The 23,861-nt window shown below is 43.4% G+C and overlaps 1 protein-coding gene across 1 annotated transcript in view; it reads left to right on the top strand.

Annotated features, from left to right (window-relative positions):
- The window catches only part of TMEM86A (transmembrane protein 86A), an 81,196-nt gene that overhangs the window by 38,875 nt on the left and 18,460 nt on the right, over positions 1-23,861 (top strand). Inside the window, exon 3 of the mRNA XM_084631643.1 lies at positions 3,571-3,670. Within this exon, the coding sequence (XP_084487769.1) occupies positions 3,650-3,670 (21 nt within the window). The 5' untranslated portion in view covers positions 3,571-3,649. The remainder of the gene's footprint in view (positions 1-3,570; positions 3,671-23,861) is intronic.

Below are 23,861 nucleotides of genomic sequence, written 5' to 3'. Positions count from 1 at the left end.
TATCCAACCTAAATCTCCCCCATTGCAACTTGAGACCATTACTCCTTGTCCTGTCATCTGCTTCACTGATGTCAGTGGGTTTGCATAAATGTAACTGAGAACAGAATTTGGCCCTGAACAGCAAATTTACCTGCTGACCTTCTGCCCTCAGATATACCTTTGCAAACCTCTTATAGTGTTTGCACTGGTTTGATGTGAAGATGGTTTTATGTCAATGTGGTAGTCTAGATAATAAAAAACACCCAGACTCCCATTCAGCAACGCATGTAAGCACATGAGTATTTAGTCCTTATTAAGCAAAGCACTTAACCAAATTTTTGTTGCCCATAAAACAACTTTCTCCAGTATGTACTGATGTCAAAAAAGTAGCATCAGTGCTGAGCTGAGGCTACATGTAGTGAGAATCTGTTGATATGGGTTTGTTCCTGGCATTTAGAAAGTGAACATCAAACACTAAAGAGCCAGAGACTAGGTGGGAAGAATAGATACAGTCACATACCCAACAGTAAAATGCATCAAAAGACCCTTGTCTCTTTACTAAATAAGACTGAAGGAAGAGGGGGACTGGTTGTGAATTGAGAAAAGAAGTTGGAGGAGAGAGGGAGGGGAAATGGGATACTAGTAGGAGTGGCTATGAAACTTCAGTCAGAGTGAAGAGAAAAGAAACTAGGACCACAGAGATATCTAGGTGGGGTAGAAGTGGGGATTATAGAGAAAGAATAGGGTGCATGAAAGGCATGTGGGAATTCATGTGGAAGGTGGATGTATGAGTAAAGAAGGGAAGAGGCCAGGATGGTGTTTTCTGGAAGATCACCATCGGTGATCTACACTATGGATGTAGAAGCCCTCTACACCAACATTCCACACAAAGATGGACTACAAGCTGTCAGGAACAGTATCCCAGATAATGTCACGGCAAACCTGGTTGGCTGACCTTTGTGACTTTGTCCCCACCACAACTATTTCACATTTGGGGACAATATATACATTCAAGTCAGCGGCACTGCTATGGATACCCGCATGGCCCCACAGTATGCTAACATTTTTATGGCTGACTTAGAACAATGCCTCCTTAGCTCTCGTCCCCTAACGCCCCTACTCTACTTGTGCTACATTGATGACATCTTCATCATCTGGACCCATGGAAAAGAAGTCCTTGAGGAATTCCACCATGATTTCAACAATTTCCATCCCACCATCAACCTCAGCCTAGACCAATCCACACAAGTGGTCCATTTCCTGGACACTACTGTGCTAATAAGCGATGGTCACATAAACACCACCCTATACCGGAAACCTACTGACCGCTATGCTTACCTACATGCCTCCAGCTTCCATCCAGGACACACCACACAATCCATTGTCTACAGCCAAGCTCTAAGATACAACCACATTTGCTCCAATCCCTCAGACAGAGACAAATACCTACAAGATCTCTATCAAGCATTCTTAAAACTACAATACCCACCTGCTGAAGTGAAAAAACAGATTGACAGAGTCAGAAGAGTACCCAGAAGTCACCTACTACAGGACAGGCCCAACAAAGAAAATAACAGAATGCCACTAGCCATCACCTTCAGCCTGCAACTAAAACCTCTCCAGCGCATCATCAAAGATTTACAACCTATCCTGAAAAATGATCCCTCACTCTCACAGATCTTGGGAAACAGACCAGTCCTCACTTACAGACAGCCCCCCAACCTGAAGCAAATACTCTCCAGCAACCACACACCACACAACAAAAACACTACCCCAGGAACCTACCTTGCAACAAAGCCTGATGCCAACTCTGTCACATATTTATTCAAGTGACACCATCATAGAATCATAGAATATCAGGGTTGGAAGGGACCTCAGGAGGTCATCTAGTCCAACCCCCTGCTCAAAGCAGGACCAATCCCCAACTAAATCATCCCAGCCAGAGCTAGGACCTAATCACATTAGTCATGCCGTCAGGGGCTCGTTCACCTGCACATCTACCAATCTGATATATGCCATCATGTGCCAGCAATGCCCCTCCGCCATTATATTGGCCAAACCAGACAGTCTCTATGCAAAAGAATAAATGGACACAAATCTGACATCAGGAATCATAACATTCAAAAACCGGTAGGAGAACACTTCAACCTCTTTGGCCACTCAGTAAAAGATTTAAGGGTGGCAATTTTGCAACAGAAAAGCTTCAAAAACAGACTCCAACGAGAAACTGCTGAGCTTGAATTAATATACAAACTAGATACCAATAACTTGGGTTTGAATAGAGACTGGGAATGGCTGGGTCATTACACATATTGAATCTATTTCCCTAAGTTAAGTATCCTCACACCTTCTTGTCAACTGTCTAAATGGGCCATCTTGATTATCACTACAAAAGTTTTTTTCTCCTGTTGATAATAGCTCATCTTAACTAATTAGCCTCTTACAGTTTGTATGGCAACTTTAACCTTCTCTATATGTATATATATATATATCTTCTTACTGTATGTTCCATTCTATGCATCCAATGAAGTGGGCTGTAGCCCACGAAAGCTTATGCTCTCATAAATTTGTGAGTCTCTAAGGTGCCACAAGTACTCCTGTTCTTATATTTAGATTGTAACCTCTGCAGGGTATGCATCATGGCCTTCCTGATCTGTAGTTTGCCTAGCACATGTTTGGTGCATATTATAAGAAATGATAACTTATTGATGGGCATATATCTATTGTGTAATTCAGTTGGTGGTCTGACATATAATGATTGATGGTGTTATTTTAATATTTTGATGGTGTTATTTTAATTGATGGTGTTATTTTAATATTTCCCCCTATGGTTTACTTGAAAGGATTCACGAGTCCCGTTTTATATATATAAAGATTGGTAAACTATAAGCAGTTTGGAGAGTAGGGCAAAAACTGGCAAGATCTGGATCTACTTTTTTGTTGCCCTGTAGCAACTAGATGTGCCATATTCCAGAAGACTTTGGCACACTAGTAGCAGGTGGGTGAGCCCTTTAGGAAGTGGAATTTGGGAGTCGGCACACAAAAACAGCCGGGTCCATCAGAATCCATGTCTAGAATAAGTTTTTTGCAGCACTAGGGTTCCACGATGTGCTGGATTCTAGAATTTTGTGGCACATAAGTAGCAACTGGACATTTTCTTTATTTGGGAGCTGGGTTGTGAAAATCAGCAGGCTTTTCTGGAAGGATCTGATTTTTACTCACATGTATTTGTGAGTGTATGTGTTTATGCACGTGTCTGTAAGTGTACCCATGTTTTGGTGTGCGATTACGTGTGTGCATTGAAACCTACTGTGGACATCAGGCGGACAGGAGGGGAGGGGAAGAAGTGGAAAACTGCCAGCCTATTCCTCTCCCCTTAGGAGCTGAGTCTATTGAGCTGCGGGTTGTGAGCCTAGAGAGGAAGGCAGAGGGAGGGGCGACTGAGACAGAGCCGGCTGGTGTCACACCCCCAGCTCCCCTCCCTTCAGCCCATTGGCTCCGGCCTTTATGATGTCATTGCGTTCTAAAAAAGAACCCAGAAAACAATCGGCATTGAGAAAAAACAGATATATTTTCTGATCCTATTTAAAGGGAAAGCGCCAGGCACCGGGACCCAGCCGCAGAGCCAGAGTCAGGGACTGCAGTTCAGCTTGAAGCCTACCGAGAAGACATGGTGTCGCCGGTCACAGTGGTGAGTGCACACGGGGCTTTGCATGGATTGGAGACGAAACCGGAACAGTAACAATGAAAAACCCAACTTTTTTTTTTTTTTTTTGAGAAGGGGAACCTGTATGCATGGGGCGGAGCGTGGGGGAACGAGGACTGGCCCCATGCTGGGTTGTGTTCAGGATCGCTGCCCCACCAGGGACTGGAGTAATGCGTTGCGGCTGCTGCCTTGGGTTGTTAAATCCGATTCTCCATCAGCTTGTTGGCTCTGGGGGGAGGGATGGAGTTAGTAATAGGGGGCCAGAATCTGATTCCTCAGGCTCAAGGCTACCGTCTTCTCCAGCCTGTGCCTTCCTCTGCTGGGATATGTGTGTGTGGGGGGAGAATTAATACCAGGGGGGTGGGGGATGGGAATCCTGCGAAAAAGTGCATCGGATGAAAACACCGTGCACGTGAGCGGGCAGCGTGACTTTGTTGATTTCTCTGGTCTCGCCGGTTGGACGCTGTCTGAGTGATGGAGAAGGAGAGCCCTGCTCGGTCTGCCCCCCTCTCCCTCGCCCAGCAGCCTGAGCAGAGCCGCCCCATCATTTCTCTAAGGAGCAGCAGGCACTGTCCTATTGATAGTCGTGCTATGTTTGTGATTTATGTGCCTGGGCGCGGGTCTGTCAATATCCCCCTGCGCACTGCACATCTGGGAACCTCTGTGCTGTGTGTGCTGTATGCCCCCGGGGGAGGGATGTGCAATGTGTATGGACCAGCTCTCTAGCAGCGTGCCTGGGTGTGCATCAGAGGTGTAATGAAGCCTTGTCCACTCACCAGGATAGAGGGATCCTCTGCGGAGTTAAAAAAAAAAAGTTAATGTTCTCCCTTCACATCATAATAATTTATCCCGATGCAATATGTTCCTCCTCTCGCCATTCAGTCTGGATCAGTAGCTGCAATAGTGGTGGTGGAAGAGGGGATAATCCCTAGCCTCTGTGCCTGGGCTGGCTAATTATCATGACAATTTTGCAAGGCAGTCATCATATTTGTGGCTGGCCGTATGTTTATGCTCTTCCAATACTACAAAAATATCTCTGTAGGCCCAGTTGAAGTAGATAAAATATTCAGAAAACAGTTGGTATTAGCCAGAAATGCCCACCAATATTTTAAAATATTCCGTGTATTGTTTTTCATGCAACATTCAGACCAGCAGTGAAAAGCAAGGTACTTGGTGTACCAGATAAATTTCCAGTTATACAAGTATCAGTGTAAATTATCAGTACAACATCCATTGGAGATGGTATCACACCCCCCTTTCATAATGGAATGTTCTATTTTACTGCACTTTGGTTCCTGTAGGATAATTTTAAAAACACTGCATAGGTGAAAGACCTTTTTTTCTCTAAAAAAAGAAATCACTGTTAAATTTCAGTGTTTATTAACATTAAAGTATATTGTTCATAGGGGATCATGACTGCATTGTAAATTCTATACACTGATATATCCTAAACATCATATGTTTGGCCTTTTGGCAGGGGACAGGGAGGGAAGCAAAGAACAGATTCGCAAAAAGAAAAGGAGGACTTGTGGCACCTTAGAGACTAACCAATTTATTTGAACATAAGCTTTCGTGAGCTACAGCTCACTTCATCGGATGCATCGGAGCTGTAGCTCACAAAAGCTTATGCTCAAATAAATTGGTTAGTCTCTAAGGTGTCACAAGTACTCCTTTTCTTTTTGCGAATACAGACTAACACAGCTGTTACTCTGAAAAGAATAGATTGCAACTTCACCTCCTGTCAAAATAGGAAAGAAAATGAACAATTATGTAAATGGCAATATATATTATCAATAGAAATACAAATATTGCTAGGAATGGACAAAATTCTTACACCCATGAAATTAAGAGCAAAATTTGGCCCAGAATGTGTAAAAAAAATTCTGAAAAACATTTCAAGGTCTACAGTTGTAACTGGGTATTGCCCATCTTGTTATTTATTACTAGCAGAAGCCAGTATTAAGATGCCTAGTGTATTTTTCTCTTTCCATTTTCTTTTGGCAGAGTCAGTGTCCTCAAAATATACTTGGACCTGAAACACTGCTTGCAATTTTGCCAGAGACAGGATTGATGTATCTGTTCCTTTTGCCACCTGAGTAATTTCAGGGGGTGAAAATTCTCTCTCTCCTGCTGAACATAATTCATAAGGGCTCAGGACGGAAGGAAAAATATGTTGTAGCTGTTATAGGTAACTTTCCTTGCTGCCTTCACTGTATTCAGAAATCTTGTGTATTCCATCAGACAGCGTTGCTGTAATAGATCTGCTCTTTTCTGCCTTTCTGCTGAGATTCTCCCGTTCCTTACCAGTGATGTAGAAACCTTCTCTAAGTAAAATTGAGTTTCAGTTGTTTTAGTGATCAGCTTCTCTTCTGCTCCCCCCCCCCCAGGCGGTCTGCTCCCCATTTTATTCTCTGGACCCCTCAGTTATATCCATATTCTGAGCTCTGCCTTGGTTTTCCAAGTCTCTTTGAGCTTTCCTGTTACCCAGGATGCTCTTTTTTGGTAAATCCTTTCAGAAAGAGACCATTTTGCTTATAATTTTCCTGTGCACTTTTGCCTTCACTTCTGTGTCCATTTGTGGTTCTCATCTGCAGGCGCAGTTGTCCAGATTATCAGATTTCTGGCTTGACAGAACCTCTGCTTCTTCCTCCTCAGAGACCAGTGAGGGCTGGATTGCCCCAAGTTCAGCTCTACTATTGCTCTTTCCCAGCAGTAGCGGCTCCAGAGGGAGTGAGCCAGCTAAGTGCAGGCAACTCTTCTCTTCTTCCTTCACCAAGCCAGAAGCAGCACCATGGCCTTTTTTTTTTTTAATTATTATTATTATTATTATTGAGGCTTTCATCCTGTAAACTGATCAGAATTTCTGTCTTTGAGACTCGGTCCCCCTCTTCCTCTTGTCTCAAGGCATCTTTGGACTTTATGCACACATGCATCGGTGCACCCAGTATCATAAGATATATCCCTACATGTGCGTGTGTTTATCTTCCATGACCTTGCCTTAATTTAAATAGACAACCCCACATTTACCCTTACACTAATATACTAACACAAATACATCTACCTAGTGTAATGGATTGGATTTTCCTAACATAATCAGTATTTTCATGTACTTGAGTGGTTCACAGTTCAGTTGAAAATGGGTAAAAACCAAAACACTTTTGAAACCCCCGATGTTTTTTTTTGTAAGAATGAGTAAAAAAAACAAAGGGCCTTGTCTATGTGGAACAGGAATAATATTACTTGCCTGTCTCACAGGGTAGTCAAGAAGCTTAATTAATATAATCCATACTAATACAATGTGCAAGACCACATGTGGAGGTTTGTGTATGAACTAATAGAGCTGGTTGTTTAGCTGAAGTAACAGTGGCTGTGGCTTTAAGATCCAGAGGTTCCAGGTTCAGTCCCTGCAGATGAGCCGATATAGGGTGTTATTACATTAACGTGGAAAAGCACTGTGTGATCCCAGGATGAAAGAACTCTGTGTACATCTTATGTGCCTTCATATGCTCTCCTATTTCCAGGACACAAATAGTTTATCTGACTGAGTTTAACTGACAAATCTATAGCTGCATCAGGAATAACTAAGTGTTAGTCAGCAGGTTAAACAGTCCCTTCACTACAGCACTTAGCCCAGAGATATTAGGCATCAGCAATTGATATTGATTTATCATCTTCCTGTTTTCAAAGTACTCTGGCCAATGGCTCTCTTTGAAGTGATTCCCTTGTGCTTTACATCAAAGCTAGAAGTTCTTTGATCAAAACACTTCAAAAGCAGTAGGTGCAAAGACTCTTTACCCCTGTCTTTGCCAGGCCTGCACAATAGTTTGCTGTCTCACATTCCAGTGACTGTCCCTTGCAGTCAGTGCAACCGTCGTAAAGAGGTGAATCGGTCTTTAGAGCCTGAATTAAAATAACTTTGAAATATCATGCAAACGTTGTTAATTTCTCTTTTTATACTCTTAAGGGGCAACCTTTGAAGTTCGCTCTTAGTGCGTATGTTCTAGAACATGTTTAAAACCAGACCGTGTAGGCTAGGTAAAGGTCATTGTGAGGGGGCGGGTGCCCCTCACTGGCAGAAAAGGGATTAAAAGCAGCCCAAGGGAGGCTGCGCTGGAGGCAGCCAATTAGAAAGGGGCTGAGAGGAGTAGCCAATCATGGCCTGGCAAGCCCATATAAGAAGGGCTGCAGTCAGAACAGAGTTCAGTAACTGACTGGAACTCAAGGGGAGAAGCCCAGCACCTGGGACAATTCAGTGCTCTTGGCTGGCTGCTAGGGCCAGCAAGCTGAGGCAAGGGAAGAAGAGGGTGCTGGAACTGCATGGGAAGCGGCCTTGGGACAATGAACTGCAGTTGCCACTGAGGGAAGAGGCTGGGTGGAGATTGCAGGTCCCCTGGAAGGGGAGAAGACAGTGTGGCACAGCTGGAGCGCAGTGTCATGAAGAGGATGCTGTGCTCCTAGGAGTTATGTGTGTCCAGGAGCAGAGATGACGGTGGGTGAGACACCACCAGAAGAGGGTGCAGAGCTAATTCCCAAGACCACCAGTAGGAGGTGCTGTAGTGGTGAATCGCACCCGTCACAATAATACACAGCTTTGTCCTAAAGGAATGTGGGTTTACCTCAATTTACATATTAGCAGTAAACAAAACCATCAAGCTAAACCAGTGGAGGTTATCCTCAGACTGACCTTGAGAGACAGAGAATTAATATGGATCCAGCACCCCAGAGAGACACTGGAGACTGAATCCCCAGGAAGCCTTCCTGACTTTCAGGACAAAGACAATTCCTTTGGAGGAAGTACAAGGGACAGAGAGAGACTCCATCTTTATCTTACCCCTGAGGAGACAAAGGAATCAAATGAACACTTTATGTGCTGTGTATTGGTTCCTGGCCAGAGGGTCTAGACAGCCATGCTGGACCAAGAATGATTAGTGAGAAAACTACCTTGAGCACTATCTGTAGCTTGTTAAGTTAGGACTTAGCCATTAGAAAGTGTATTTTTACTTTTGTTTGTAACCCATTCTACCTTCTACTTGGGGTCACTTAACTTTGCTGTATTTTTCACTGTAATCCAGCCCAGGGCTGTGTTTGAATGGTAAGGCTTGTTAACTTCAGTTAAAATGATAAGTTGTACTTTTGTCTCTTTAAAGGAGCAATGAATCTTATCACTTCCCTGAGTGTTCCTAGAGAGGGCTGGTGGCTTTAGGGCAGATGGTTCTGGGGAAATTCAGAAGTGGGGGTGTGGTGGGGTCCATGGCTAGTGGAGACCTGGGTGGGGCTGTTATGTTGTAGGCAGATGGTTGGGGCCAGAGTGCAGAACCAGGGCTAAACATCACACAGACACTCAGGAAACTACATGCTTGTCTGTTGTTGATCAGGCTGTGAGCCACAGCAGCAGAGCATTTAAGGCACACAGGGCAGCTGGTGACACAATGTCTCACTGGTCTGTATTGAACCCCAAAATATTGCACTGTGTGAATTTACGTCTTAAAAGTGAATTGTGGAGCAGAAAATAGACTAGTGCCCTTCAGTTGTGCTTGCCCAATGACAAAGTCAAGCTTTTTTAACAGTTGATTTTTGCTGGTTTTCCCCCTTGAAATACAAAGTCTGCTTTCCCCTCTTGTTTGCTGGAGGACTTTGGTAAAACCTGAGGAGGACTGGAACAGCGATAACCCATGAAGCTGTAACCAGAGCAGCACCTGCTCCATTCTGCAGTAGAAGTGGGAAAATAAATTGACTTTTAGGCAGTCAGTGTTCTGGTTCTCCACCGCTCTCATAAAAGTTGGCAGAAGAAAATGATGAGTCTTTATATTTCATAAGGGAGCAGCAAAGTCGAAACCAACTGCTTTGCAGTTCACCTTGAACAGTATTCTGGGATAGCTGACTAGCAGGCTGAAACGTGGATGTGGGATATCCTGGGCATATATCACAAAGGCATTATTACCGGATACAAGACCAGATTAGCACATGGAATTGTTTTTGGTTATCATGCATATCCTCTCTTGCCTGTCTGCAATATTGACCTGCGTGGGAAAAATATTTGAAAACTGCAGTTGATGACATGATTTTTTTCTCTTGTTTTCTAAGATCTTTGTGTGTACATTCCAGATGGAGCAATTGTCTTTGGCTACTCGGGAGTATCATTTTCTCCCAGTTTTTATTTCCCCTCCCCTCAAATACTCCTACATGGAACGAAGCAATTTGTTAAAGAGGGAAGAATCCCTGAATGCAAAGAAGGTGGAATATGGAAGTTTAATTTCTACCACCACTACAATTTATTGCTAAAGAAATAACGTATGGAGGCTTGGCACTGTAAATGGGACCTTTTCTCATACTATGCATATCTTATATGTAAGTTATATTCTTAGGTAACATAAAGAAGGGTATATACTGCAAAGTGTATTATGGCATAGAGTCATAGATTCCAAAGCCAGAAAGGACCACTGTGATCATCTAGTCTGACCTCTTGCATAAAACAGGCCATAGGAGCATGTTACAGATACATTACAAGCCATCTCTGATAGAATAAAGTCTGGACCAGATCCTCAGCTGGTGTCAATCAGTGTAGCTCCTTTGACATCAATGAAGCCTCAGTTGGTGTAAAACAGCATAGATCTGGCCCAGAAATGGCTCATCCCTCTGTCAGACCTTCCTAATGTGTTCTTCAGTATTTTGACAGTTCTGTTGTAACTGACCCTGTTGATGGAAGTTTCAATACTTACTCTGGGATGCTGTTCCTCCCCACCCCTAATATCTCAAAGCAATTTCTTTGCATCTGTGGCATATACCATCTTCCAATCTTAGCAGGCAGCTCTTATAATCTCTTTGGGTATCTCATAACCTCCTGGCCTTTACTTGCTTATGGTACAGCAGCAGAAAATTGGTTAATGGAGGAAAGCCAAGATCTTGACCCCCCCGGGGACTCACTTGACAGGCAGGTGGGGATTGGGCACATACTGCAGAGATGGACTACTTGAACTGTGAACACTTGCTGTGTGAATTGGGGAGGAGAAGGCAGCATGCCAATTGCTCCACTGCAGATTATTACACTAGTGGAAGGAGTTAGTGAGTTCTGCTCTTGTTTCTGGAAGGGACTAGTGCAGCAATGATGAGTAACACCACCTTTAAAGAGTGGGGTTGTAAAACTGGAGGGAAAGCAAGCAACAAAACTCAGACTGAAGCGCTGTTTCTTTGGTGTAGGCTAGGATGGCCTGTGGGCGCCTTCTACTAGCAGAAAGAAAAGAAAACAAATGTAATGCATTACATGGAGACTATTTGTTCAGTAAGTATTTGCTAATTAATTCTATTCTGACTCAGTAGCCACTGGCATCAGTCTTAATGAAAAGAATGCTTTTTGAAACTGTATTGAAAGGGGTTTTGTCCTCTCCCACTTGAACAGTTTCTAGTATGGGTCTAGAGGGATCTATTGCTGAAAGCCACTGTCCGCTCATGCCTTCTGGCAGCCTCAGAGCCCCTGCTGTCTCTGGGGCCAGGGTATTATTTAGGCTGGCCTCACCCACGCACCGATCTAGTCTTGCTAGTGTAGATTTAGCCTTCTAGACAAAAAACTTAGACTTGTAGCCTGAGATTTTCAAATTTTCTTAAAGAAGTTTGAATTCTAATGGGATTTAGATGCCTAGCTCCCTTAGACCTCTTTGAAAATCCCTGCTGTAATTCTCTTCTAGTGCTGCTCAGCCAGCAGCAGCAGTGGCAGCCTCTGCAGAAGGTCGAGGCAGTTTAACCCTTGCCTCTACTGGTGTTCCCACCATCACTACCACTGGTGGAGCATCACAGCTCTGACTGTCCCCTGGTCTTGACAAGGCTGTATTGGTTAGAAACCACTTTTAAGCATAGTAACACTCTAACATGATGGGCCAGTTTGTATCCACGTATGCTGTATCACGGTTAAAGAACAGGTTACGGCTGTGTTTGAAGCCATGTGATAGGCTATGTAGGAGGTAGTTGGTTTATAGCTCTGCTTTGGGGACCATGCTCTACACCTGAGCTAGCAATAGTGGTGGAAAACATGGTTTGCCAATATTATTCATGCCTTAATAAGAACTGGTGCCTAAAGAACCCAACTCAGCCTGCACTCCCAGGGCTTCTGCTCTGTTCCATTTAGGTTCTTATACTGCACCCATCTCTGTGGTATTGGGATTCTTCCATTGATGTGTTAAGCAGCGTGACTAGCATCTGCCATTTGTGCTTTCTCCTCCATTCTTCTTTTACCTCTCCAAATGGCTGTACAGCAACATTGACTGCTTCTGCACAAAGAAAAATCAGTACCCTTAATTCTCCGATGACAGCATCTGTGGAATTGGGTTGGTCGTGAATTTATAGTCCTAATTTTCCCCTAGGCCAGACAAGGCCATTGTGTATGGTTGGCTATACTGTATGCACAGTTTAGTTTATGATCTCTGCACACATGGAAGTCATGCAGTTCTGCAACACTTGCCCTTTTGGGACCTAATCTTTAAAGGTGAAGAGTACCATGGGCTCCTAAAGTCAACTCTCATTGAAGTGGGATGCGGGTATCCTTCAAACAGTGCTCTTTACGTCCTCAATCATATCATGAGCACTATGTCACATGCTGAGTAGCTTTTAAATTCTCATGGGACACCTTGAGCCAAAACCTACGTGCTTGCTCATGAGGTGTTCCATGGTCTCTGCGTGACTATGGGAAGCAGGATTCCCTTCCCATGGCCGGTTGGTACACTGTTTGATTTCAGTGTCTGGAGGAATTAAGAACAAGGCAAACACAAGACAATTACTGAGTATGTGGGGCTGCATATTTCCTGGGACCCTCATTTAGACAGACTGTGCACTGGGCTTACGTGAAGGAGGGCTTTTCAAATATTTCCCTGCCTGGTAAAATTTATTTATTTATTTACTTAAACGTTGTTTTTAAGTGGTCCTCCCCAAAACGCCCCCAAATCATTCCATACTGCTCGTTGCAACCCAGACCACTTTGGGGTAAATGTTCATGCAGGTCAGACCATGCTACTTGTAATAGTAGCACTTCTCACTCCACCTATATGGGAAGTAGGGCACTGAGTACATAAGAAAATATCCCCATGCTGGGAGCCGCTGCAAACAGGGCTATACCCTCTCCCAGGCGAGCAAGAGCATGAATGAGTTTGCCACTGGGCATACACGTCTCTTTTGGGAAAGCAAGATGAATCTACTATGGTTCTTCTCCCCACAGGGTCCTGACCGTAAGTACCTGATGCTTCAGAAGAGCCCACTCCCTCCAGTGATGCCCCTAGCTTAGTGCAGTATAATACATGGGGAGGAAAGGCACATTCTTTTCTGACCTTGGCTTGTGATCAGCCTGGGTCCTGATGCATAATATTTGTAGGTTGTTTTAACCAAAATTCCAGGCCCTTCTCTAGCAAACAACCTAGGATTTGTTTGCTTTGATTTAAAGGCAGTCATCTTCCTAGGCTACATCATCCGATCCCCTTCCTCACAAGGGGAAAGCAGTAAAGGAAAGAATCTTGAAAAATCCATTGTAAGTCTTTAAGGGTAATGGGATTACCACAGTGGAAGGCTAGACCTCATTACAGCTAAAACGTTGTATGGTTACAAAACTATAACAAACATGACAAAGAGGGGAACTACAAAGCCTGTGATGGAGATAATGTGTTGGGCCTATAAGTGTCTAGATAGAAAAAGCTAGAAGCGCTGCATGGACTGGTTATTCAGCTTCCCACATGTCCTGGGTATCATCAGATCGTTCCAAGCCAATGTCACTGTTGATCAGAGCCAACCGAATTTCCCTTGTTTGTGCTTGTGTGTACATTCCTGGTGTTAGTTTTGCTGCTTAGAGAATACACACCGTAGAAAAGTGTTTTTCAACCTGTGGTCCGCAGACCATGTCTAAGAGGTCTGCAAATGGTTGTCATTACCATAGAACAATGGTATTTAACCTGGGGTCCACAGATGATGCCTATGATTTCCAAAGGGGTCAACACCTCCGTTCGAAATTTTTTAGGGGTCTGCAAATGAAGAAAGGTTGAAGACTACTGCTGTACAGCCCTACACCCCTCATGACAAACAACTGGCCTTAGTTATTATGAACAACTGAAATGGGAGGGTTATAATAGACAATGCATTTATACCTTCATTAAGGCTGTTGCTCCCGCTCCCACTGTGGTTAAGTTTTTAAAAAATCAGTGCTGATCACCACGGTCAACAATGCAGTGGGATTAAATTGCTTCATTAGCACACGTTTATCTTTACAGTCACATGCCCATAAATCTAAACATGCTTTGTAGACTAGTCTTTTTTGTTTGGTTTGTTTTTTGTTTTTTATGGATCCGGGTCTGAAGTCCTTAGACAAAACTCCCTTCAGATGGTTTTTCATATTCATTTGCAGTTGAAATGTCTATATCCAAAACAATACCCCAAGGGCTTCTGTCGCCATCATCTTTGCAGATAATTGCACAGGGCTGAGACTACATGTTCTATGGGAAAAATCCACTTTGTTAATGAGAGCATGAAACCATCCCATATCAGGGCTCTAATCCAGCTCACGAGGTGGAATGATCCCATGCTTTCCTCCTGGCAGTTATATCTGTTTGGCTTGAGGTAACACTTTTGATAACCATCTCTTAAACACACAGAGCCACTGATGTTTCCTGCAAGACTTTTCTATGTTGTCTCTTAACTACAAAGTATTTACAGTCTTAACATTTAGGGACAAGACATGTAATGTAAATGTAAGACAGCAGATAATATCGTTTATGGAAAATCCCATAGAGAATGAGACCTCTTCTATAGAAGTTTTAAAGCAGGTTTTTTAACAGGTGCCATTCACAAAACACAGGAGAAGGTGCCATCCTGCCACCCAGTAGTCTTGTGGTTAGGGTACTTATCTTGGATGTAGGAGAGCCAGGTTCAAATCCCCACTCTGGACATGGGGCTTGAACTCCTATCACCCTGCTGCCACCTGAAAGTCTATCTGCTGGTGGATAGGGCAGTCCTCAAGGTCTCCTGTTGAAGCTGTTCTACTTTGTATAACTAGTTAAATGTTCATTGGCACTGGGACTAGAACCCAGGTGACTCACCTAACCATCAGGCTATAGAATCTCTTACTCTTCTTTAGCCCAATGAATATGCTAGTTATACAAAGTTGAATGTCTTCAACAGGATAGATTGAGAGTCTTGCACCCAAACATAGCCCATAGGTGGGTGGCTACAGCACTCACCAGAGAAGAGAAGAGCTGGTTCAAGTCCCCTCCAGAGTGGGGATTTGAATCTGTACCTCCCATATTCCAAGTAAGTGGCTTAATCACCAGGTTATTTGGTATAAGAGGATCACCTCTAACACCACCTCCATTTTGTGAATGTTTGAAATGTGGTGACTTGTTGAAGCGAACTGTTTAAACATTTCCAAATTCTCTTTTGACCAAAACTTACCTGAAATAAAAGCATTTTGTAACTTTATCTGACTCAAATCTGCATTTTTTTTCAAATGCTAAAAGTTTTGGCTAAAACATGTCACCCAGCTCCATCGGTTACGTCCTATTAAAAATCACGAGGCAATTTATTACAGTAAAAGGCCGCAGAGCTGGTATCCTGCTGCCTGGTACTCACATTGGACAGATGGAACAATGCACTCCCCTCATCCATGGCTTAAACTGCCATTAGCTAAAAAGCATTTCATTAATGACTGACTTCTAGATAACAAGTCTGACTGTTTAACCACTTTGGTCATCTCTGCACCTACTACTGTACAAGCATCCTTCATCAGTAAGTATCCAGGTAACCATGACAAAGCTGCTTCTGGGATGGTGGTGAAGAGGAGAGAATTGATCATTAGCTGGAATAGCAGCTTGAAGGTGGCAGGTTGGTGGATTGCTTTTCATGTACAGCACAGCTCCATTTAGCCAGATGTCTTGAAGATTTCAGACTGAGAGGGCTTTATGTAATAATTGTGGAGAGTTACTGGGTAAGTGATTCACATAGTGGAATACAACCTTGATTCAGATAAATGGCTGTTTCTCTTTGGACAAACTGAATGCAATTCTTCATTTACACTAATTGTAATGCCATGGGGCCAGATCCTCAGCTGGTATAAATTGGCATAGCTCCACTGATGTCAGAGGAGCGAGTGCAGATTTATATCACCTGAGGATCTGCCCCATTGATGACAATAGTTACTGAGGTTTACCCAGTTGTGAGATTAGACTGAGGCACATGGGGTTTAAATAGCCTTGCAGTCTGGGTTTAAAACAATAAGAAATGTCAAAGCTGAGGCAATTCATTACCAGGCAGACCACATTTCCTTCGGTGGGCTGAGATGTCCTCTTTCATTAACAGTAATTTTGTAAATTACTTCCAAATCTGTAGTCTCAAAGTGTGAAGGGAAACTGGGCCAGCCATACCTTTAAATAAGAATTGGTGAAACTGTGTATTGAGCCCTTTGTAGTGTTTGAATGTAGGAAGTCGCTCCCCACACCACCCAGAGTCCAACTCTTCATGCAGACAGACTTTAAATTGTGTAAAATCAAAATAACTTGGTATCAGGCAGAGGGATTTCCAGACGTAACAATATACATTCATGCTAATGGCAGGAAGCTCCAGGTGACCTATTGCCAAAGGTTAAGGGTAACTTTCCAATCAAGAGATATAGCTGAACATCTTTCAGTGTAAAATAGATTAGAGACAGAGGAGCAGATCCTCAGCTGGTGTGGGTCCAGTGACTTCAGTAGAGCTATGGTGACTTAGTTGTGGGACTGGCACAATTTTCTGCCAGGATCAGTAATTATTTTGTTCCTTGTGCTTTTGTGATAGATGTGTGGTCTAAGCAGGGAGCTAGGCACTCCTAGATTCTAATTCTAGCTGTTACATTGATCCCTTGGGTGGTCTTGGGCAAGTTGCGTAACTTCTGACTTTCTTCCCCTTATCTGTAAAGTGGGCGTAAGGGCAGACTATGTGGAACAATTAGCTGTTTGTAAAAAGCTAATTATCTGCTAGGACTTTGAACATGCAGATACCTGCACCATCATATTATTAGTGCAGACCCCTGTGTGCCCCTCAAAGTAGTTTAATACCCATGCACATAATCATTAGAATTTGTACCTGCAAAAACCCACTGGGGTCAGTGGATTGTGCATGTTCAAAACACTTGTTGCACTACATTATTGAAAGTGTTTGCACCTGCCAAGCTTGGCTACATTGCAATGGGAGTGGGCACATGTGCAGCTTGATACTATGTCCACTGAAGTCAATGGCAAAATTCCCACTGACTTCACTGGTGTGAGATCAGACCCACACCGAGGCTAGTGTCTGTCCAAGTCACAGGAAACCTGTGGCAGAGTCTGGAAATTAAAATCTATATTCCCAATGCCATGCTTTAACCTGAAGACCATCCCCCAAGCACGCAGTCCATTCAAGAACAAAGACAGCTGCCGTTTGTTCTTAACGTTACATCTCACCGGGATATGCATCTCTATTGGGGCCCTTCAGTATTTTGCTCTCATTTTCTTCATCATCACTGGCTTTCTGTGAGAAGAACATGATATGCAGTTAAAGCATCTATGCACTACTTCTGCTCTAAATTGGGAACAATGCAATCTGTGCTTCCCTGCTAGTGTGTTTTTCCTATAACAATGAATCACAGCTTGCTATTGACAGATTCTGCAGATCCAGACAGCACCCCGGTGCTAGCACCTTTACAGTAAATCTCCTTATACAGCTATCAGCTCTGTAATGGTTTCATCACCACTGAAATCCATTATCACCCTTCTTCCCTGTATATCACATATCTCCTTTAACTTGCAAAGTCCACAGTTGCCAGGCACAGTGTGTGTGAGAGTTCATTGTGTTAATTTAGCACGAGGAGTGTTTCTCCAGCCGGACTCTGGGGCTGCTGAAGGAAGTTTCACATAGATAAGAGACTCCTGGCTTTTCCAAGGGAAGAGAGTCTGCTTTGGAATCTTAAACAGGGCTGTGATGTTCCATTAGCATACAGCTCAGCCATGTTAGTACTTCTGTAGTCTGTCTTATGGGAAACCACTACCTGTGTGTTTGAATCACCATTTACACAGACTCAGATCACCCCCCATAGACTATACATGGAAGGGACTTCCCAGTCAGGGATGGCTCCATTCCACACAGAAGGGCCTCTCTTCCCTTTCTTTTGGGCCCCCACGCAGGCCTGTCCATGCGGGGGAGCAGTTCTATCTTCCCCTGGTGTAAGTTAGGACATAGCGGAGCTCCTCTCTGCCCTGCTCCTTCCTAACCACTGGAACATGCATTCCATGCTGGCCATGCCGGAGGGGTAGGGTGGCTGGTACAGGAGAGTTCCCCTGCACAGTGGGGGAATTTGGTGCTTATACAGTGCAAATCAGAGGGGAGAATCTGGCCTAAATGTATGAAGAAGGCAAAAATGTAACATTGCAGCCTGGAAATTGAAAGTGTAACTGTGGAACAGGCACCACACGGTTAGTAGCAATACAACTCTCACCAAAGCATCTTGCTGTGTCCCGTTGGTGAGACTGTCGTTTTTTTTCCTCCATTGTAATAATTCTTTGCCTTTCTATTGACACCGCCAACAAAGATGTCAGTGAAGTGCCTATTGAAGTGGTTTATTTAATATATGCACCTGCTCTACTGGGAAGATGGAGACCGTCACTCTTTTCACATATAACTTGCTGAAGACTGTGTCATGGCCTAATTGGTCACCAATAACTTTGCAACCTAGAAATTAGTCACTTAATTATTCACCATTTTGACTCAGCAACCTAGAAATAGAGGCCTTATTCTCCCTTATGTTAAGGCCCTTTTTACACCATTTTGGCAATGTAAAGGGGCCCTAAGGAAGGCAGAAATGCCCCCTTGAGAATACTCCAGCAGAGAGCCTCCTCATCTCCTGAAGAGGTAAAGTAAGGACTCTACGATAGCCCTGCTCCCAGACCCTGGCATGAGAGTGGCCAGAGTACAGTGCACTCCAGCCACAATCTCTACTTTCCAGGGCCCTGAGGAAGCAGAATTTAAATTAGAGCAGCCTTGGGGCTGCTCTAGTTACACTCTGGGCCAGAGAGATCCCTGCACAACTCCAGAATATGGTGAGTACAAAGTGGCTTAAAGCCATTGTTGCTCTCTTGCTCCATCCACACTCAAAGTACAGGATTACAGTTAGAAAGCAGGCTGTGAAGTTCTGTATGCCATTACCACTTTCTTGAGCCTTCCAGTCTCCTGCAAGGCAACATTTAAAATGACATGAAACCTAACACTGCATTTTTTTCCTTGATAATGTAAAATCTGTGTTCTTTTCACAGAAGAATGTGATATAAATAATGATGAGTCTCATGAGAACATGTGCTTGTGACCTGAAAACCATCACCAGAATCATCCATGAAGATTTTTTTTTTTGTAGCAGTAGAAGTTTTTGATCTAGATTGGCTTGCCAGGCTAAGTGTGTAAGTTTTTTTCTTTTTCTGAGAATGAAGTTCTTTTGGGGAAATACACAGCATCTTCCCGTGACTATTTTAAGCCTGCAGTCTGGTAGATGGCTGCTTCTGGCTCTACTGGAGTTTATCATTTGCATTACATTAGCCCCTGGAGGTCTCAGTCAAGAATTTGGGTCCTTTTGTGCTAAGCACAACGCACAGAGCAGACCAATAGTGTCTGCCCAAAGGAGCTCGCAGTCAGAGTATGATGAGAACCAGGTGGACACAAGCTGATAAAGGGTGTGTGTGGAGCACATGATAACAAGACAGTTACGGTTCCTGCGGTAAGCAGCAGTTACAGCATATCCTCTCTTTAACCATTTCCAAGCTTTTTTTAGATATCACAGCAGAGGTGAGTTTTAAGAGGCTAATATACTGGCTTTGTAGATCATATTGTAAACCGAGAACGCCTCCCAGGCAGAAGGGAAGGCACAGGAGAATGAGAGCAACAATTCCTCTCCTCCAGCATTTCACACAACCACATGGTCTGCTAAGGTAGGATGCTGTCTTGCTAACACCACTTTCTGGTGCTCAGTTTCTGATAACTGATAAGAACCATTCTGAAAGTGCTGATTTGTCATGAGCTCCCTTCCCCCTCCAGAGGTATCTGAAACAGCAACACATTTGAATTCTGTTGGCTACCGGAAACAGTACATTGTTGACCACATGCAATGAATACTACCTTGAAAACTGACGTCCAAAGATTGCAAGGGTATCAGGAGTTAGTCAGCCCCCCTTTCCCACCCCCATTTCAATCATATTTCTGCTGCTGGCTAAAAAGGGTTTTAAGAGCCCCTGTTTACAGTAGTATGTTAGTCCAATAAGTAGGATAACCTGATTTTCTGCACCAAATGTCATGTTAAGTACAGGGTGAAATGTGTTTCTGATGATCTGGCTTTATGAATCCTGAGCCACAAAATTAAGGCTTTGTAGCTGAGTCATGTTGGCTAGTACTTGAAGACTTTCCTTCTCTCCCACTAAATAGTGGCCAATTACGCTAGTTACTTTTGACATGGAAAAAAATTTGAACTAGGCTGTTAAATCCTCATGGCGTAGTTCCAGAAAAGTGTGCTCACTTCACCTTATCCCATGATACTCACCGTTTCTGTGCTGCCTAATGTGCTAGGTACACTGGTCCCTGTTAACCAGCCGGTTGTTGCCAACAGTCACCATACAGTGTTAATTGAAATACCACTCTTTCTTCCCATATTTAGGACAGGAAATAGTTAACAACTGTGATACCTGACATGGTAACAAACACTGACACCTGGATAATCCAGTGCCTGGTGTCACTCTGTAATGACAGTACAACTGCAACTTCAAGAAATGGCAGTGAGGTGGCTAACAAAGCAAAAGCTGGTGCCAGCTTGCAGGCTGTGTAATTATATAGGGGTGGTGGTGTATTTGTTTAGGGCCAAAATGTGACCTTCTGTACTTTAAAGTGGTTATACTCAATGAGGGAGCAACTTCCTCTAGCTTCGAGACACTTGATTTTGATTCCATGCCTGCAATTTTGCATCTGGAAGTAATTGCAGCTACAGTTTTATGGGCACAAATAACTACAGAAGCATTTTCTAAGTCATATGCAGCTGCTTGATTACACCCACAAATAAGATAGATGTCTGGTATATAAAACATGTCCTATTTTTCCACTTAGGAAACTGTAAGGACAAAAATCATAGGCTGAGTTGAACCTATTAAAGAAATCAAATATTTTCCCTTTCTCCCATACTCCTTCAATACAGTATAGTGACATCTTTCGCTTTCCTGACACATCTAATGAATACCTGTTCCTCCCCTTTTGATTTAATTCTCCTCTTAGAAATTAGTTGTGTTGATAATTGATTATTGGGTATCTCTGTCAGATTTTACCATGATGGCATTAACACTTCAGCACTTTTATTTGTTTTGTGGAGTGGTGGCAGGTGGCATAAAGTCTAAGCAGCGATAGAACCTACCACTCCATTACCAACTTCTGTTACTACAAATGTCCTATCCCTGATCACTATACAAGGAGACCTGTTAGTTATTTTCAATTTGTAGGCCTCTGGGCAACTCCCAAAGCTTGTCTGACACCCATTGTCTCCTCCACTCCCCCTCTAATCCCATATGCTATATATTCTTTTCCTAATATTCTGAATGGTGTCATTTTAAAAAGAGATGGAGACCTATCCTAGAGGAGTCCTTTCAAAGATTCACTATTGATATGGTAGAACCACTGCATAAGTTTTCCTGGGTGAGGGGAGGCACATTCTATGTAAGAAATAGATATTGTTGTTTGTGGTAGACCATGCCACCTGGTACCCTACTCACAGGGATGGTTGAAAAGTAGCATGCATGATATCTGGTTGGGGTTCTTGGATAAGGAGAGACAGCAGGCTCTTTTCCTGATAAGTCTGAAGGCACAATGGGAGCAATTGACGTCAGGTAACAGGTCTTCACAACCACCTTTCCCTTGGTCTTGCAATAAAGTAACAGGGACTAATTCCCCACTGCCGTCAGCGAGTGTTGCTTCTTTGTTTAAAGGAGTTGCATCTCTAGGTTTCAGGGCTGACTCTGGTTTATAATACTTGATTTGTGACATCACAAGCAGTTCCTTGCCAGCAGATCGGCACCCCCGCCTCACCCACCCACAGTATGCTTAGCCTTTTCAGTACCACCTGTCAACGTTGCCAGGGCAGTGAGAGGCTGGTGTTTGGCAACACAAAATTGAAGTAGCTACTATTGCTGAGTTACACTGGGCTCCAACCGTGTGGTTGAGTGGCACCCCGTCCTGTGAGCAGACTGCACAGCCACAGGACAGTAGAGTTGACAATAGAGATTGTCTTAGTTTATTTCCTCAGAGCTATGCTGCCAGAGATTCACTTGCCTCATGTTTGGTTGGGACAAGACACATGACTGGGATGGTTTTAGCTCTCTGCTGACCAGTGTTCAGCCACAATGATTAATGCTGATCTTTGCCATACAGAGATGAAACTTAAAGTCAACAGGATGGCAAAATTTTGCCTTGTAAATTAAGAATCCACTTTGATAGAAGGGAGGCCCCCCTTTTTAATGCCAATTTGATTAATTCTTTCCCACCCCTTCCTCTCCCCACACCTCCACTTAGGTGCCACGAAAGGAGATTTTCTGAGACCAAGGCTACTCCAGCAATACATTCAAGTTCAGCACCCACAGATTCCAAGGGCCCGCGCTAAAGGTTTAATTGTATTCTTTTGGCAGATAGCCATAGTCTGCTCTTTAGAAAAAGTCAAGCATTATTAGCTGCCAACCCTCTTGCTTCGGTCAGTTGAGGAGCAAGGCTCTGAAGAGATGTGAAAGGCTTGTTTTGCTCCACTGGGGGTATTGCTACTGAGCCCACTGTAGAAAGAGAACACAAATGCCATTGGGGTCCAGGATGAGGGGTTGATTTGTGACATTCCAGGGTGGAAAGTATTAAGCTAATGAAGTCTGCATTAGTGTCCAATTGGCAGGGGACTCCCTCCGATTACTTAATGGCCATATTACATCAGGTCAATGGTCCATCTAGCCCAGTACCCTGTCTCAGACTGGGGCCAATGCCTGATGCTTCTGGTAGTTGGAGGCTTAGGGACATCCAGAGCATGTTGTGTTGCTGGACCATTGATGGACCTATCCTTCAGTAATTTATCTAATTCTTTTTTTAAACCCATGTATGCTTTTGGCCTTAGCATCCCTTGGAAAAAAGTTCCACAGGTTGACTGTGCATTTTGTGAAGAAGTAGTTCCTTTTGTTTGTTTTACACCTGCTGCCTATTAATTTCATCAGGTGACCCCCGGTTCATAAGTTATGTGAAGGGGTAAATAACACTTCCCTGTTCACTTTCTCCACACCATTCATGCTTTTATAGATCTCTATCGTATTCTCCCCTAGCTGTCCACTTTCTAAGGTGAACACTCCCAGTCTTTTTGAAAGTTTCCTTGTTTAGAAGCTGTTCCATAACCCCCATTTTCATTTTTGAGATGGGGCAACCAGAACAGTATGCTATATTCAAGGTGTGGATGTACCATGGATTTATACAGTGGCATTACGATATTTTCTGTTTTATCTATCCCTGTCCTAATGGTTCCTAACATTCTGTCAGCTTTTTTGACTGCTGCTGCATATCGAGAGGATGTTTTCAGAGAACTATCCAGGATGACGCCATGATTTTGCTTGTGTAGTAACAGCTAATTTAGAGCCTATCATTTTGTATATATAGTTGGAATGTTTTCCACTGTGCATTACTTTGCATTTATCAACACTGAATTTCATCCGCCATTTTGTTGCCCCGTTTAGTGAGATCCCTTTGTAATTCTTCACAGTCAGCTTTGGACTTAACTATCTTGAGTAATTTAGTATTTTCTTCAAACTTTGCCCCTTCACTGTTTACCCCTTTTTCCAGATCATTTGTTAATATGTCAAACTGTGCTGGTCCCAGTACAGAAACTTGGGGGACCCTGCTGTTTACCTTTCTGTACTGATCCATGAGAGGACCTTCCCTCTTATCTCATTATGCCTTTCTTTGCTTCAGAGCCTTTGGTGAGGAACCTTGTTAAAAGCTTTCTGAAAGTTCAAATATACTGTATCTACAGGATCACCCTTGTTCACATTTGTTGACTCCTTCAAAGAATACTAGTAGATTTGTAAAGGGAAATCATGTGTTACCAAAGGTATGTTGACTCTTCTCCACCTGATGTTCACTTGTATCCACAAATTTTGTT

Source organism: Lepidochelys olivacea (genome assembly GCF_965140295.1).
Source record: "Lepidochelys olivacea isolate rLepOli2 genome assembly, chromosome: 6".
In the NCBI taxonomy this organism is placed as follows: domain Eukaryota; kingdom Metazoa; phylum Chordata; order Testudines; family Cheloniidae; genus Lepidochelys; species Lepidochelys olivacea.
This window is presented reverse-complemented; position numbering and strand designations above follow the sequence as displayed.